The 19254-nt window shown below is 38.1% G+C and overlaps 1 protein-coding gene across 6 annotated transcripts in view; it reads left to right on the plus strand.

Annotated features, from left to right (window-relative positions):
• Positions 1 to 19254, plus strand: part of pde1ca (phosphodiesterase 1C, calmodulin-dependent a) — a 137358-nt gene that overhangs the window by 5244 nt on the left and 112860 nt on the right. Inside the window, exon 1 of one of the 6 annotated variants that reach the window (XM_037537038.1) lies at positions 10637 to 11225. The exons of 3 other annotated variants lie outside the window; for them this stretch is intronic. In XM_037537038.1, the coding sequence (XP_037392935.1) occupies positions 11141 to 11225 (85 nt within the window). In that variant the 5' untranslated portion in view covers positions 10637 to 11140. Of the gene's footprint in view, positions 1 to 10636; positions 11226 to 19254 lie in introns of those variants that run through there. 2 more of the 6 variants (XM_017700348.2, XM_037537037.1) reach the window with 2 other exon arrangements.

The raw sequence follows: 19254 nt of genomic DNA on the forward strand, positions 1-19254 counted from the left end.
TTTATTGTCACATCATATTTACACAGGTGCAAGGTGAGTGAAAATCTTCAGTGTGTAACCCCCTTGTAGAATTTTAATACAAAACAATATATATATACGTATGTTTTGGCAACATATGCTGCCATCAAAAGAGTCTGGGTGCTAAACTGGCCTCCCAGCAGTCCACACCTGTCACTAGTGAAAACATTTGCTGCATTATGAAATGATAAAATACTACAAAGGAGGTACCAAACTGTTAAGCAGCTGAAATCCTTTTCACTTTCAAAATGACAGCAATCGGTCTACTCAGTTCCCAAATGAACACAAAGTGTTGTTAAAAGAAGAGGTGATGAATCAAAGTAGTAAACATGACCCTGTCTCAATTTTTTTGCAATGTGCTGTTGGCATCAAATTTAAAATGGGCATATATTTTTCTAAAAACAATCAAATTTTTCCATTTCAACATTTAATTTGTTTTGTTTGTAGTATTTTCCTTTAAAAATGAGATTTGTACATCATTGCATCCTATTTTTATTTACATTCTACACAGGGTCACAACTTCTTTGGAAATGGGGTTGTATGTTTAACTGGCAACAATTGTTTTTCTCCCGTTTGATTTAAGCATATCAGTAACACCTGATACACAGTCATGCTTGTCAGTGTTCTGGATGGTACGTGTTGATGTCAGAGTGGTCCAATTCCTCATACTGCCAGTAGAACTCTCACAGCTGTGCTGGTAACTGAATCATGTCTAATAGATCTTGAAGATGAATATCCTCTCCTCCTTGTTTCAGAGTACACATTTACAAGAACAGTTGGCTGCTTCTCTCCGCTTACTTCCAGAGTTTTAGAGAGAATTGCTGGACTGCTTTACCCTTGACCTTTATTTACACTCTTAATAAGTGGCTTACACTGTTTTACAGCTCATTTCAGTTTAATTTACAAAATAAAACTTTACAAATCAGTTGGAAAACCGTCCATGCTGATTTTGGATGTACTTCATGATACCTGTGAGCTATGTGCACAGTTCCTATGGTAACATGACTTCAGACTTCGCTCAGGGCTGAGTTTGGAGGACTGTGGCCTTTTCAGTTGACTAGAGCTCAGATACAGTAGGATGGTGAGAAAAAAAACAGGTTGGGCTTTTGTGCTCCCACTCCCACTCACTAGCAGAGAAAGTTAATAAGCCTTGTGCTGTGCTTGAATGGTAAGGCTGTAAATGCTTGTCCTTGATTTTCCTTTTGGTTCTTTCAGTATGCAGGTGAATTTTGACCCGGACACACTGTTGCAATTGTTTGAGGTTTGTTCAGTTACTGTGGTTTTTGTATGTGGTGAAATTAACTATAAAAATAGCCCTGCTTTGTCCTCAGCTTTGTGTTTGTGTCCTAAATGGCTCATTTCATGTATGATGATTATTGTTTGCCATGATACTGAAGTAATAGAATAAATGGAATCTCTGGCCAAATAAAATGGCAGGCTGAAAGGTTTAGTGTTAGAGTTTTAACGTGGAGGCCTGCTGGGAGCTATGTTCAAGCAAATTGTTACATCTCATATCAAGACCTGGTTTTAACATGATACAGATGTTTGGGCACCCCTGGTCAAATTATGTTTTCTTGATTTTCTAATTGAAAACGGGTTAAAATATCCTTTACAGGGAAAAGGTTCTGCACATTTTAATGCACACTTACTGTTTATTTGCTAATTTAACATATTGGGACAAAATAAAACATAAAATGTAACCTGTGCAAGATGTATGGCAAATTTTATATTGGATGTTTAATTATTTACAAAATATGTAGTGTGTAAATAAGAATATGGTAACTTATTTTTATGTTTAAAAAAAAAGCAATCAATGTAATTTGGGCTTGTAAACTACTGCATACAACTGTACTTAGTACGGGCAGTGATGACATATTCTTTTATTATTTTATAATAATACATAGCTCTCATATCAAAACCTTAAAACTTGTTTTTCCCCCTTTTTTATGTTCTTTGAAAACACTTTACATTGCGTGAACACTTCATGATTAATGAACCAGTGGCCCACAATTACTTACATATATAAGCAGAATTATACACATTAAATTGTCACTGTCTAGAACAACAATAACAACAATAACAAACAAGACATATTTTCATTTTTTCCATTTTTATTTACATTTTGTGAAAATTTCATGTAGAGTGGTCCAATAGAAATACTCCAAAACTGCCTGGAACAAAATCTCTTTATATTAACTAACATTAAAAGTAAATATGCTTTTGCATTCTCCTGTAAAGTTACTATTTTAGAAATACTTTTTTGTTTTATTTTCGCACATGGACAAAATGTTATGTAAGTTATCTTATCAAAACATCAATAAAAGGCTTTGCCAATATTATTATGTACCAAATAAAGTACATATGGTACACAGTTGCATCTTTATTATATAACATGTTTTACTAACATCCTTTTGTAGACCTCTGATGCAGACATCATCCTTCTTTTTACACCATCACATAAAAAATGTTGATATTGAAGAATTAGAGATGATCTCCAGCATTCAAATGATTGCACATACAGTAGTTCTGACATCTAGGAAAATACATTCCTTTTTCTTCAATTTTTGTCTCTATATGGTTTGTGGTGTCTTGTATTTCTGTTTTCTGTTATCTTCATGGATATCAAGCTTCTTGAAGAATGTTTCTTGAGAAAGATAGGACATGAGATAAGGATTTTCTGTCATGTCCAAACTGTCCTACCAGATATGGCAGCATGGCCTATTGTAAAGAACTGTGTATTTCTATCATTGTAGAAATGGGTGAAAGATGACTTTATTAAGATTTTTTGAGAACCTTTGAAGCTTCGGGCATGACTGAGTGATTGTTTCAAATGTCATTACAATGCACATAAGGGACACTATCTTTGTTGACAGAGCCTAACCAATGACATTGTGTGTAGTTGTATTTCTGATCCAATGTAAATCTGCATTAAAATAGCTTTGCTATGTAATAAAAAGTTGTTTATTGTGTGTATAGTGTGTGTAATTTCCAAATAATTTATATGTTCAAGTGGGGAGAGACACCTGAGTATTACAGTATTAGAGTGTGTGTATGTATATATATATATATATATATATATATATATAACAGACACAATGTCATATTATAGGTACAAGAGAAATACCTTATGCAGAGCACCCCACCTCCTATACCTCTTCTTCTCCATTCAGTGTTTTCAACTTTCTCTCTCACACTCTTACTCTAGACGATCAAAGGTGAGGAGGAAATTTCACAGGTGGTAAGTCACAGATGTGTAAAAATCTATATATAGAGCATGTGTAAACAAACTAGACTGTGGAGGATGTGTGAATTCCAGAGAATGATGGCAGCAGAGAGAATGATATTGCAGGAGAAATCTCTACCTCCACTGCTCTAAGCCAGCAGTACATTTCCAAAACAGCTGCTAATACATAATCAGATGCAGTCATATTTCTGCATGAGGGCATGAGAAGAGGTCTCCTAGGGAACAGAGGGTGGTTACCTGCAGAATTTAACTGGCTTGAGCTAAAAAAGACACAGGCTATGATCTTTTTGGCCTGGTCTCAGTAGAAAACAGTAAATGAGACCAAAATCCATAAAATTGAATTAAAACGTTCAGATGTTTATAGGTGTAATTTAAATATTGTTTAAACAAGTTTGTGCTTTATTACAACACTTTGAATAAAGTTTGAATACATTTCTTTTATCAAAATATTAAGCACAGTTCAAAAGCCAGTATTCATGATCCAGATCTGTCACCCACTCAAAAATTTGGAGGCTTATGTAATGCGAAATATGACAAATGAGACCCCAAACTGATGAGCTGCTGAAATCCTATATCAAACAAAAATGTAAAAACATTTCACTTTCAAAACTATAGTAGTTGGTCTCCTCAATTCCCAATGCTTACAGAATGTTGTTAATAGAAGAATTGATTAAAACACAGTGGTAAACGTGCCCCTGTCCCAACTATTGAAATTGTTGTTGGCATCAAATTCAAAATGGACATATATTAAAAAAAAAGATAAAATTTATTAGTTTCAACATTTAATTTATTGTCTTTGCAGTATTCTCCTTCAAAAATATGGTTAACATGATTTGCATATCATAGCATTCTTTCATTCATTTTTATTTACATTCTGCACAGCATCCCAACTTTTTTGGAAATGGTTGTAGAAATACTCCGTGGCGTAATGAAAAAATTCCGTGTACAATCTCGTTTCCAAAAAAGTTGGGTAGCTGTGCGAAATGTAAATATAAAGAGATCTATGGATGTGCCTAATAAGGTGGTTAGTAAGTGAACACTATTTAAAAACTCCAGAAATGCTGCTGTTCCAGCGTAACACACATGCTGCTACCACAAGTACCTACATCTTCTGTAGATACTCCAGTTACATTTGTACATTAATAAAAAATATTGTATTATTTAAAAATAATCTAAATGAATCTAGGTGAATCATCAGATCAGTCAGAAATGTTATGATACACTGAATTGTTTTCTAAGATCAGAGATTTACACCCTAGTGAGGATTCATTAATGTATTTGGATTCCAGAACACATTGTACTTTCTGTGCACTGCTTTCAATATGCAGTTCAGTTTTAATCTTATGGACATGGCCGTAAGCACACCGAGGTCCGGACCTCTGTAGCTTAGAAGGGTTTTTCCGCTTTCCTCTATTCATGAGACTAAACATACATTTCTATAGAAGCATCGCCCTTATGATAATACAGTCTACTCAGAGGCACAGCATAGTATCACATGCTTACCAAACCAAATGGGGACAGAATATTTATTACGCTGCACCTCTGGAATGATGAAGTTTGATTTGTTTTCTGTGAGCGCTGTCACTGTAATATGACCAAACAGAACCTTTACAGAAATCTTTATTTTCTAAACCCTCCATTCCCAGCATTGCTATCCACAATTGTTTCAGTAGTTAGCTAGTGTTTGTGACTAGTGTTAAGACACTGAGGTCCTCAGAGGTTTCTGAAGGATTTTATGAGATTCAATGTGGAAAAAGCAATGAAACTACACAGTGAGCAGCGAGAGGTTCTCAGCTGACCTCAGAACAGCTGTGGCTCGGCCCTGGACTGAACTGCCTGCTCTGTTTATCTCTGTACGAGACGCTACAACCCTGAGTACCAGAGTGACTGATTCATTTCTGTTTTGAGCACTCACAATGTTGCTAGCTAATGAACATGCCTTAGTCTAGCTCCAGTTTGGGCTATGTGTTAGTGATTTTATGAGAAATTACAGCCGTATTTTGTTACCTTCTCATAACAGACTACAGCTGGCATGAGAAAGTTCACTGTTAACCAACATATTGATGGTATCATATAGCTAATATTAAGAAATCAGCAGATAAATTAGACTGTATTTTGTCTCATTAACTGTATGAGTAGCCTTTTTCCGATTGCTTCAATTGTTGAAGATTTGACATCTGCACATTCAGGCTGTGAGTCTCCTGTTCTACCCCATCCCAAAGGATTCTATAATGGATTCATATCTGATGGCTGGGGGACAACTGAGAAACAGAGCTTGGTTTCATGTTCATAGAATCAGTTAGAAATGATATCTGCTGCTTTATGACATGGTGCATTACTGTGCTTGGAGAAGATGGGCATTAGAAGAAGGGCTAAAGAGATGCATATGTTCAGCAACAATACTCAGGCTGTGGCAGTGAAACAATGCTCAGTTAGTATAATGGGGACTTGAACTCTTAATACAAGGTAGGTTGGCTCCATGGATTCTTGCTGTTTATGCCAAATTCTTACTGTACCATCTGCTTGTTGCAGCAGAAATCAAGATTAGATCGGTCAATGTCCAGTTTAGGTGAGGCTGTGCCCTTTGTAGCCTCAGATTCTTCAGTCTTTGACTCAAAAGTGGAACCCAAAGTGGTCTTCTGCTGTTGTAGCCCATTCCAGACTTGATGGTGTTGTGCATTCAGGAATGTTTTTCTGATCATCACTATTGTGCACAATAATTATTTGAGCTACTGTAGACTTCCTGTCAGCTCAAAAAAAATCTAGCCATTTTCCTGTGACCTCAATCAAGAAGGCGTTTCTGCCCACTGAACTGCTGCTCACTGGATGTTTTTTGTTTTTTTACACCATTCTGTGTAAACTCTGGAGACTGTTGGGGGTGAAAATCACAAGAGATTAGCAGTTTTGGGAATATTCAAACCACCCTATCTGGCACCAACAACTATGCCACAGAAAAAGTCAACTAGATCTCATTTTTTCCTTGTTCTGATGTTTGATATGAACATTAATACTTTACCTGAGGACATTATGCTTGTTTTGGAATTGTAGTCATATACAATTAATCAGACATGCAATTATTTAACATGTAGATGCTCACAGAATATTGATATTTTAAGTGGTGACATTTTTTAATCAAAAATTGACTTGCCGCCTCATCAAGTTTTGCTTGTAGGGGAGAATTGGGAACACGCTAATGCGGGGCAGACATGAACACAGGCTTTTTATGCTACTCTGTACTGCAAGATTAGTTGTTACAAAGCATTACAACTAAACCAGCTTTAGTAAACAAAGACAAATAAAGTGAATGTGTTTCTTTTCATATATATTTACACAGATTTTAAAAAGAGAAAACATCTGAAAGCAGGAATTTTTTTCTACTTTATTAGGATCTTTCAGATGTTGGTATTTTGGTTTTATATATGTATATTAATGAAACTGACATTAACACTTGGTAAATCTGTAGATATTCAGACACAGTATTCCATATTAATGTACAACCCCAATTCCAATGAAGTTGGGACGTTGTGTAAAACATAAATAAAAACAGAATACAATGATTTGCAAATCCTTTTCAACCTATATTCAATTGAATACACTACAAAGACAAGATATTTAATGTTCAAATACACTACAAAGACAAGATATTTAATGCTCACCTGTGGAATGTTCCAAACAGATGTTTTTTAAGCATTCCTCCTTTCCCAGTCTTTTGTTGCCCCTGTCCCAACTTCTTTGGAACGTGTTGCAGGCATCAAATTCAGAATGAGTGAATATTTGCAAAAAACAATAAAGTTTATCCGTTTGAACATTAAATATTTTGTCTTTGTAGTGTATTCAATTGAATATAGGTTGAAAAGGATTTGCAAATCATCATATTCTGTTTTTATTTATGTTTTACACAACGTCCCAACTTCATTGGAATTGGGGTTGTATAATCAGTATTCCAATAATTTGATGTTTGTGTGAATCTATTAACTGAGCTGTCTCTTTGTCTTATAGATAATATATAATACAGTATGACTAGAAAATGTATTTGTTTCTTACAACATAGAATAATATTGAATTTTTTTTTTTTTGCACTAAATTATCAGACTTTTCTAGCAAGTGTTACAACTAACCTTCTGTCTGTTTACAATTAACCCCACCCAGGGGTTAAACAGTAGGTGCTAGAAGCAAAGTTCAAGTGTTCATTTGTCACAGAGATATACATATATATTGCTTATATACAACATGATTATTCAACCTTAAATATTTTTTAATTTGTTTTGCAAAAACCAAAATGTGTCAGCTTGTGCCCTGCTCTCCCCTACAGACTATGAAACAATAGTCAGGTTGAATATATTTTCATAAATTGTTACACTAGAGTGTCTAAAAACCAGCAGCAAAACTTTTATTTATTTATTTTTAAATTGAGTTTGATGTTTATTCTCAGCTGTTTTTAATACTTAAAATCAATGTAAATTAAAAGAAAGAGCTAGCTAGTTATATATATATATATATATATATATATATATATTTTTTTTTTTTTTTTTTTTTTTTTTTACTGTGCATCTGTTTAAATATTTATTGGTTCCTGGTTGGATTGGTTTCTTTTATTTTGAAGATGTTGAAGAGATGTGAGGTGAGGTACTTGTCACAGGATTTGGTCTTGATATTTTCCTCTTAAGAGAAGAGGAGAATTTCTGGACCAAAACATGTGCAGTATGTCATTTATATGGAGGGTATAAACAGAGATAAAGACAGGATATGGAGTGGATTTGGGGTCTTTTTCGAGTTGGATTACTGGCTGATGCATTTCTTCACCTGGATGAAATCACTCTGGCTAGAGAGAATCCTGCTGATTACTGTGGTATGTGTATCATGATGCTGTACTAACCGTGTTGTGATATGAAGCCTAAAAGCAGAGAACTTATATTAGGTTATAGAGTGGATTATAGGTCATTTTTTGAGGATTACTTCCTGATGATTGGTCATAACTTGATAATTAAACCATTCTTAAGTTGTGATGGCTGGAAGTCAGCCAAATTGCAGGCTTCGGGTCAACGAAAGTTTTTGACCTATGTTTACATGATTTTATGCATTGTGCTGCTGATACGTGTTGGCTCATTGAGTAATTGCTTGACTGAGCAGATGCACTTAAAACGAATACCCATTGTGTTCCAAATAAAGGTGACAGTGAATTGACATTACATACAATGCATGAAAACAGTGGCACGCGAATAAAATCAACTTAGAATAATTGAATCAGGTCGGTTTGAGGTCTTAAAAATACAGTGATTAAATGCCACCCTTTAGCCACACGTTGCATAGTAACTATCCTACACCTATTCTTTAAGAGTACCTATGTGTCCCAGCCATTCTAGTATGCACCACATACTGAACTCCATCTGACACCAAGCTGAAAACATATGAGAGCAATAAGCTTCAGGTTCCCCTTTTAACCTCTTCACCCACCCCTCTTCTCCTCTGCGTACAGCAGTATAGGTGGAAATGAATGAAAGAAAAAGTTGTTTGTGTGGTTACCAAGTGACATGTTCCATCACAATAGTCTCTCCTGCCAGTGGCTCCCAGTGGCCTTGAGGCGGAATGGACGTGCTTCACTCCTCCGCAGCTGCAGAAAATACACTTTCTGTTCACCTGTTGTCTATGGTAACGAGATGTGAACAGAAAGCTAGCGATAACTCATTTTTATCATAGCGGAAAATAAGCCTGCTGGCTTTGTGAGTGGTAGTACAGTATGCAAGGGCTTGAATAGGAACAAAAGAATCACATTCTTTTATCTTACATTTCCTATCACTGCTCCTCATTGTGCCTATGCATTTAGACTTACCGCAACCTAAATTGTCCTAATAGCTGTCAGCTATTCGCCAACTCTTTCAGTAAGATGAGCCATACCAAAAGCTCGACCATGTTCATAAAGGTACAAGATTGTTCTCTGTCCTCTTATTCTTTCATCAGCTCTCTCTCAAGTTCACATAACACTCCTCCTCTGAGTAACTAGGTGCACTCTGCCACCTTTTGCGAAGATAATTGGAAGGATACAGTGAATGAAAGAGCCATGTTTCTTGCACTTAAACATCAGAGAACTCACCCCCTTCACCACCTTCATATTATTATGACTGACACAGTATTATCACTTGAAATGAAAGAGCTCCTGATTATGTTGATTTTAGACCAGAGTTATAAGACTCCTACATCTAGGCTGAGCTTGAGCTGTTTTTCCATTTCCTGCTGTTCCTGCTGACGTTGTTATTATTAGTGACAAAGTTCATGACATCAAATTAAAATGCAAAAACACAACAATTTTAATTCCTATATGACACAGTCGTTTATTTCAAAGAAATGTAAATATGTTGTGCTTATCATTTACTGATATATCAAAAGAATATTGCAGTTAAATTATAGCTACAGATATGTCTTTGAGGGGCAATATGATACTGGTACACTGAGTCGGTAATCATATGGATGGGGTGGTTAAGAGAACACTTGTGAAGGATCACATCTCTGTGATTATATCTACGTGTTGGAGTCATAAGCTGCATCTAGAGTTGCATGATACAATACACAGTAGTATGCCGAATACAGTACACCACTAGAAGTGCTTTCATTAGCATGGTATGCATAGTAGTAGCATAGTAGTGTGGTTTTGGACACAGTTGTTGTCTAACTCTCTTGATTCTAATGTGCAGTTCCACATGAACACAGCATAACAGATTAATGCAGGCTTGTCTTTCAGTCTCCTGTCAGTAATTGTGTTAACATAATTGGTTCATTTGGAAATGATATGCACATTTAAATTAATGCATCACTTTTTTTCAGCATAAGTGATGTGAAAAAAAAAACACTTGCATAATGAAATGTAATATAAGTGCTCTCTCATTTCCTCTGTCTTTTTATAATACTAATGCGCTCTCTCTTTTAATTAATTATTTATTTTTAAATTTGACTACTTAACTCCTCTAGCATCCATTAGACTCATCAGAGCTGCGTGCATGAGTAAATGTTTTTGTGAAATGATATTGTGTCATGAAAACAGATGCAGGGATGTGTGACACAAATACTCACCTAGTGACTATGATAGCAAAGATCATAGTCATGAATAAACAGCACAGCATGCTGCTTTCAGTAGGCAGAGTTGGTCAGTAGCTCACAAGGTCAGAATAACATACATACACTTATGATTAGCTCTTAAGTGAGTGGGTTAATAAAAGAGAGAGAGGGAGAGAGAGAATGAGAGAGAGAGCAAGAGAATGAAAGAGAAAGAGAGGGAGGGTGGAGGAGAGGAGAGAAAAAGGAGGCGTTTGAGTGTGAGAGTAAGAGCGTGAAAGAGAAGGTGATAGAGATTCAGAGGGAGGATGACAGGAGAGAGAGAGAGAGAGAGAGAGCGCTTTGCTAGTCATGTGCTATGAAAGCTGTGCAATAGGGAGGGTCACAGTAACGGAGGTAGACAGAGAGCATAAGAGAGTACAGTCAATAAGTGAGAGAGAGGGACAGAGAAAGATGAATGTGTCTCAGCAGTTTCTCTGTATTCACTGGCACATGAGCAGACCTGGGATATAGTCAAGAGTGTGCAGAGTTGTGTAGAGGCAGACTTGCTGAGGGGGCAGAAGAGTTCCAGCGGGATGCATTAAATCTTCACACCACACTTCTAATCATCCATCCTGATCTCACCACACACACACACACACACACCCTGTTTTCGGTTCCACCACGTGCTCCTCTGCACCCAGGGAGTGAGTCTCCAGCACTCGCTGCCCACGTACAACACCTCTCCAGGGGACGGTTTCCAACCAGCAAGCCCCTTTCTTTCTCCAGTCTCGCACAGACTGACAACAACAAGCAGAGAAGTTTGCCGTCTAGTGCAGCTTCAGGAGCAAGATGACAGAGCCCACCTTCAAAAAACAAGGATTCAAAAAGTGCCGGAGTGCCACATTCAGCATTGATGGGTTCAGCTTCACCATTGGTAAGATGGTCAGATGTGGGTGTGTGAGTGAGTGTAACGCAGGCTGTGTTTTTAATCCCATTATGGCTTATTCGCTGTTTACCAAGTGCTGGAGCCTGTGCGTGTGTGCTAACAGCTGACAGCAATTATGATATTTGTTTATGAGTGAGCTGCATGGAGTCATTAGAAAAAGCAGTTTTGTACTCTTTGAAATGGAAAGTAAAGCAAAAACGCTCATTAGAAAAAGTGAACATGTGGGAGAGTTTAGCGGCTGTGGAGAAAAAATGCAAACACAGTGTCTAATGTATGTAATAATTTGTACTTTATTCAATATAAAGTAGAATAGAAATATAGTAACTTTAATGTAGTGAGATATTATATGTCTCATTGTTTTTTTGAACATTTTCTTGCAGTCATTCTGAACAGAATTAGATTACATAATAATGTCTTTATGCACAGTGAGTCACGACATATTCTGCATTGTCCCCCGAAGCATGAATTCTTTTACAATTCTGTCAAATGTTTTGGGCTTCATGGGATAGAATGAAGCGCCTCATTCTCCTGACAGATTGTGTGCCCCAAGGCATTTGTATGGAAGCAAGCAAAGAACAATACAGCCCAAGTGGCAAAATGACATGACAGCTGTTTTCAGAGAACATAGGATTGGAGTAATTACACCCTTTCAAAGGTCAAGTGGTAGTGCTTATGTAACAGGCCACAATCAGTAGGGATGGAGGCAGGCAGAGGGAAGAAGGCTGGGAGCATGCTGCACAACACCAACATGGTTCTTCTTCCCGTTTTCCTGGAAATTGAACATTGTTGTTGATGGAGTTTGACTCTCTGCTGTGATAACATGTTACCAAGCGAGTGTGCACTGTCCAGCTCATCTGATAGCTGGAGCATGATGAGGGGAAAATGAAACAGGGACTGCTTTTTGGTTGAAGAGATGAGTTGCTGAGTGGGCTTTTGTTTGTCTATTAGCTGTGATTGAGTGACTGGTTGAGTGTGTTTGTGTGTGTGTTCATTCTGTAGATAAAGACTGTATGAACAGCTTGGCTTTTACACCACAGCAGGCAGACAAGGGACTTTCTCGTACAACCTGTGTGTGCCATCCAGCTGCCTTTGTGATTACTGTCGCCATGGCCACTAATCGGGGGGGTGGGGGTGGGCGTAGCATTGTGTGATGTCATCATTACACACCGATTCCTGTTGCTTTGTAACAAACAAGTCAGTCTCCTCCTCTTTCGGCCCTTTATGTGTGTGCATATCTGTGTTTGTATTCAAACATTTTCAAGACAAAGTGTCTAGACTTTGTAAGGAAAACCAGAGACAAACAGATGTGCATTACTGTGCAAAGGTCAGAGAATATCTTTTCAATTAAAAATGATCTGGATGGCCAAATGTCACAACATATAATATTTTTTTAGTATTTAGTGTGTCCACCTTTTGCCTTTCCTTTGTTTTCTAAGACTTGCTTTTAGTTTTTGAAAAAAAAAAAAATCTTCAGGGATATTTTTCCACACCTCTAAAACTGTGTAGCCAGTATTGGGAATTGTTTGTATTTTCTGCTTCTTATAATCCACCTAATCCCAAACACATTCATTGATGTTGAGGTCTGGATTCTGGGGTGGTCAGTCCATTATTTTGAAAACATCAGCAGCTTCTTTGTTTGATTTGAAAATTTTATTTTTTGTAATCTATTTTCTTTTCTCAGTAACAGAGTCTTGACAGCTACACATCCTCTCAGACTCATAGTGTTGAGTTGTCCTCTCACAGTGGAAGAATGGAAGCAAGAGTGGAACTTGATTTTCTCCTCTCTTTCATAGATGAAAGCCTTGAACCCTTTCATGCATAAATTAGTAGAAATTGTATTCAGATTTTTAAAACCTTTTTAGATTTTTATTACTGAGATCTGCATAAAAAATCAAATGAATTTGCATTCGCATTCAACTGATTTTTTTACATAAAAACCAGTACTATTAAAAAGTTATTGGACTGTCCACATATGTGGATGCTGTGCATCAGCGGAGTAAAACAATGAAAGAACATACAATGTAAAAAAAAAAAGTGTTTCTGAGCAGGTTTATGTGTTAAACATTATATAATTCTTTAACTTTTAAATGTACTATATTGTAAAACTAATATTTAATACAAACAATGCTGAACTCTAAGCTTCTTTCTCTTGTTCAAAAAACGAGGCCTTATAACATTTTATTTAAAAGTGCGAAACATTTAAAAATTTGTGAAGGTTCATCCTCATACAATTAAAAAGTCATTTCTGTTCTGTTAAAAGAATCCTGAAAGCAACAACAGTTAATAGAAAAATGAATAGAGCTGTACAGGCAGGAATTTAACTGTAAGTCCTGTGATAGTTACAAGCAGGCAGTGGTAACAAGACATGCAAGTTATTCTACTCTTTTTTTCTTGCTGTAAAATCCCTGAAAACAGTCTTTGTAAACAGGAAATAAACTAAATTTACAGAAGGACAATACACTATTCCAGCCAATCAACAGCAGTGGGTGTTTGTGCTCAGTTGTCAAGAAGGAGAGATGGCTGAGAAACAGCCAACGAGGAGAAGATCTGAAGAACAAAGATTTAGAAAGAAGTTCCTAGATCAAGAATGGGTGTTATCAGTGGAAAGACCCCCGGAAATTGACGATGAGGCATTTCAATGGTGGAGAGAGCTCAAAAAGTTAAAGAGACTGAAGTTAGCTTCTTATTTTCATTTTCTTGTTTCACCTTAAATCCTGCACCTCCACTCTGATTCTTGAATGTAACTGCTGCACCATCTAAGGTGGAATGGGAAAATTTTATCAAGAAGCTGGTGACAAAGTAGCTGCTTTCAGCTTAACTGGAGTTTAAAGATATGGAAAGGGATGAGGAAATTGCATTGTGTATTGTGATTGTATTGTAATGAGTATTGTGTTATCCTGTTTGATAATGTTTGTTAGCTGTCGAGTTAGCTTTGCAGCAGCAACTAGAGTGACAGTTTGCCAATCCACAACCAAGCTAACATTACTTGCTGTGTGGTTGTTTGCTTTAATGGTGTTTTTCCTTACAACGTTTGCGAAGGGTTTTATGGCCACGAGGATCTACAGAAAAAAGTTTGCTAACTCAGTAGCTAAGTCCTGACATTACACGTAAACAAACCTGTGTGCATATGTGTTTGTGTGTGTGTGCAGCAGAGAGCTCATTAGAGCACCTGTTGTCTAATCAGTGTGGCCCAGAGTTAGGTAAAGGAGATGGATGGAGAGATGGAGACAGAGCGCTGGGGCTGGAGGAGGAGGGAAAATGGGAGTGTGCCTACCCCTCGGCGGGGCACCCTCAGACGTCACGGAATTACTGGAGTTTCTCCGTAGCGCATGGGGAATCATTATCACTAATGAAGTGCCCTCTTCCATCTCCTGAGTGCAGACAGATTGGACACAGTACAGTCCCAACCAACCCACCATGCTAAAAAGGTCCTCTCTTCTGAAGCTCTCTGATCCCCCTCATTATCCATCTGCCACAATGGTGTGTCTGTCTCCACTTAATAATCTGCACTCCCTGACTTTGTCTTTTTCTTTTTCACTTTTTTAGACCCTGTCTATCTTGTCCAACTTTTCATGTGTTATCCATTCCTCTTTTTTTTATAAGTGACTTCTTGTATTATTTTAGTGAGTTGCACTTGTTGCACTGGAATCACGTGTGGTCGACACAATAATATGGTATGCAAAAAAAGAACTGCTAAAGTTTTTTTGGACAGTCAGCATGCCAGAGCACCCTACTTATCAGAAGCTGTTCGTCCATTTAAATAAATTAAGCAGTTCCTGATAATGTAGTGTTGGCAATGTGCAAAATACAGTGGAGGCCATAACACCATCACAAGAAGTGCTCCCCATCAAAAGTACTAGCAAAAGCACTTTTTGGCTAGAAAAGCACTTACAAAGCAACCTACAAAGCAGGTTGCCACCAGCTATAAACTTCACCCTCGTGGTGACCAGTGAGGAATCCAAACCCACGCCAACCCACACTAACTAAACCCTATCGCCGACAAAGAACAACACAAATAACGCATAAAGACATATCATTAACTGTCTAACAACAACATAAACAACATTTAAGTCCCTTTTCTGCAGGGTGCGTACCTCCCATGGTCCTGCTGTAGCTATCAGCATGGACACACCTCACAAGCTTCTAGAGGCCAGCACCAGATGGTAATGGGTCGCTGTACGGTGCACTGTAGAATAGCCGCACTGGTGAGAGCTCCGGGGAAACTACAGTCTTTTGTATTTCTCTGTGTTTTTGCACATACCGCTCTCGGGATCATTCAGTAGGATCAACAAACTCCTTTGAACATCACGTTCAAGACGGACTTTAACACAAACACACACTCGGACGCAAACGGCTGCCCCTTCGCTACTTCTCTGTCTGTTTGTTTACCAAGACGCGCGTGCCGGCATAGCAGGAGGAAGCGCAAGAGGGACAGACGCGCCGGAGTACTATGCAGGACAAGGAGAAGATGCTTCAACCCTCCGCTTCCAAGTATTCTGCTCGCAAATGTTCAATCGCTGGAGAACAAAATAGACGAGCTGAGCTCACGGATCAGGTTCCAGCGCGACATCGAGAGCTGCTGTGTTTTAGCGCTCATAGAGGCGATACCAAACGACTGCACCACACCGGCCGGCTTTACCATCTACCGCCAGGACAGAACTCTGGACTCTGGTAAGTGCGGAGGCGGCGGGGTACGTGTTATGGTGAACTCTCCATGGGGAACAGATGTTCTTGCCAGTCACTGCTCTCCAGATAGTGAACTCATAACAGTCAAAGCTGAGTTTAGCTCAGTCATTCCCACTACAATCTCAGGCAGATAAGTCACGTGCATTCGAAGTTTTGTACGAGACCATTAATGGACTTGAGAACATTCACCCCTGAGCCTGAGGCTGCTTTTATTGTGGTCTGGGGATTTTAACAGAGCAAACTTGAAGAAGGTTCTGGCCAAATACTGGCTACACCGCAATCAAGGACAGGTACTCCAGGTGTGCTCAGCCCCCTCATGTACTCCCTGCACACACATGACTGTGTAGCCAAACACACATCTAACATCATCTTCAAGTTTGCTAATGACACTACCATCCTAGGCCTCATCACTGATGGAGATTAAACAGTCTACATAGACGAGGTCACTATTGTGAGATCTGCCAACACCATTGTGAGATCTGCCCGTCAGCATCTCTTCTTCCTGCATGGGCTGAGGAAGTTTGGTCTGCCTGCTCAGATCCTCACCAACTTCTACAGATGCACCATAGAGAGCATCCTCACAGGCTGCATCACTGTCTGGTACAGCAGCTGCATGGTCTACAATCACAATGTCCTTAAAGGAGTGGTGAGGATGGCAGAAGCCATCATAGGCAACAAACTACTAGCCTTACAGGACATGTACCAGTCCTGCTGCCTCAGGAAGATCAAAAAGATCCAGTCAGACAGCATCACCCAGCACACTGTCTGTTAACCATCCTGCCATCAGACAGGAGATTTCGTAGCATACAGGCTAGAACAAACTGGTTATTGAACAGTTTCTATCCACAGACTGTCAGGCTTCTGAACAAGCTGTGAAGCTGTGGGTCTGTCCCCAACTACCATTTCACTCAGTCACTTTGTCAGCATTATTATTACATCATCTCTGCTATGGACAATAACCCACAATGACCCACAGCTTGCAGTCACTGCTGAACCTCCCAGTCAGCATCCATTGCCGCCGTGTCCTTTCTCTCCACAGTGCCTGCTCACCAGTTGCTGTTGCTCACTAAAGTGCTTGCATACTAAGGCCTTTAACAGTCCCACCTTTGCTGGCACCACTGTCATGCCTTGCTGCACCACCTCCTTGAGTCTTCCTATACCAGGCTTGCTATTGAGCCTGACCAGTCAACTGGGGTGGTACCACTATTCTATATCTGACACCAGAGTTGGCATAGAGTAAGATACAGTGGTGTTTATGATGCCATCACAAGGAATGCTCCCCATCAAACCCCAAGGCAGAAGGGTACATACAAAACACTGAACCCATGGGGGGGTAACCACATGCCCCACACCCACCCTCACCAACCCACACTAAATAACATGATACTGCTTGTGTCATTCTCTACATTTGAATGGCCTTATTAAATACTTAAATTAACACAGAAATATTTTATCTGTAGTTTTTATATATTTTAAAAGTAGTCATTCAGTGAAACTCTTATTGCCTAAAACCAAGAAGGAATATTTTAAATATAAAATATCATGCTAAAACAAAGCATTCACTCTTGGTATTTTTGTGGTCTGATAAACACTGCTGGATGTCTGCAGGGCTGTGTAAAGTTTTGTATATTTTACATATTTTTCACATTGACATGGGCTCAGTCTGTTTGTTTTTTTTATGTACATTGTTAAAACTGATTTGGCCTTAAAGTCAGTAAGCTGGATGCCTTAAAATGTTAATATTGTTGTATTTCAGCTTATGATTTAACAGACTAACTACTAAGGTGCAGTAAGTTATTTTAACTTACTATTTGATTTTAAAGTAATTATAAAAATAATAATAGTTTAAATTATTATTAATTTTTCAATGTACTATATTACCATATTTGACTTTTTACAGAAATTTCAAGCACTCTTGCATTTAATTGGGGTGGGTGATCGGTAAAAAGGAAGGACGCCCAAGCCAGGTTGTCATGTATTATTGCATGTATTGTTAATGTTTTAATGTAAAAAAAACAAAAAAAAAAACATGCAGACTTACAAATGGCATTGTGCCTATAAATCTAAACTTTACTTTGTTAAGTTAAAATTTTATCCCAGACAAACTTATTTTTTAATACTGATCTCTCTCTCTCTCACACACACACACACACACACACACACACACACACACACACACACACACACACACATATATCTTATACATTCGTAGCTCAATGCGCTCATATGCTTGTTTAATTCTAAGAAAAACATTAAATTTCTGCCATAAAAAATCTCATATCACTGAAATGGTAACCTGGTAACTTATTAACCTGCGTTAATAAGATTTTTTGGGATAGTTTCTTTTTGTCCACACATCATGTTCACATAGGCCTAATGTAAAGTGCACCTGGCATTTTTAAACAATGAGAAAAAAACATTTATTTTGACATGACAGCATTGATATATAAACTTGAACATAAAGATTGTCAAACATAAATTGCTGTAAAGAGAAGTATCAGCTGATAGCCTGAAGTTATGGTATTCCTCCAGAAAGGGTTTTTATAATGTAATGAGTAGCCCATCTTTTACTTTTTGTAAATAACACTTGAATGAGTGTTCCCTTTGGCCCATACTAACTCTCTGTATAGTGTCTGTCCTGATGGTATTTGACGTTTGTTGTGCTCGGCACCATAAAGGGAAAGATTTGCTTGTAGTATGGAGCAGTTACAGCAGACACCTTTAAAATAAACATACCACACACTCTGTCACGTAGGGCATATATACACTGAACTGCTGACAGCCTGCAGACTTGTGGGGCTTTGAATTACCACCACATTGCCTCGGTATCTCAATGTTCTATCTGAGAAATAAGCCAGTGTCTGTGATCTCCCTCAGCTCTAAACTCCACTGGGACCACTTACTGATGTTCTGTACTTTCTGTCATGACACCCACCCACCCGCACATACACAAATATATCCCATGAGTGTGACCTTGTATTTTGGCTGTCTCCACTATCAAACAACACAAAGCTACAATCTACCCTCAGCTTTTTCCTTTTGAAAAACCACAGCAGGCCTTTTAAAAGAACAGAACGAACTACCTTCATCACAGATTACATTTTACTCCCCTTCCTGTTGACTGCTTCCACAATATCAAATTGTAATTTGTTTTCCTTTGAAAAAGTTACGTAGATATACATTGAAATATGATTCATTCATAACGGTTCATAATCATTTGTGGGAACTCAGTAGTGTTTGGTATCAAATCCTTCTGTTTTCAATTTTGCGTGACGGAAGAACTGGAGTAGTCTAAGGCGTGGATTAGAAGTGTTTGCTGAAAAAGCTTGAG

The sequence above is a fragment of the Pygocentrus nattereri genome, chromosome 3 (assembly GCF_015220715.1).
Source record: "Pygocentrus nattereri isolate fPygNat1 chromosome 3, fPygNat1.pri, whole genome shotgun sequence".
Lineage (NCBI taxonomy): Eukaryota > Metazoa > Chordata > Actinopteri > Characiformes > Serrasalmidae > Pygocentrus > Pygocentrus nattereri.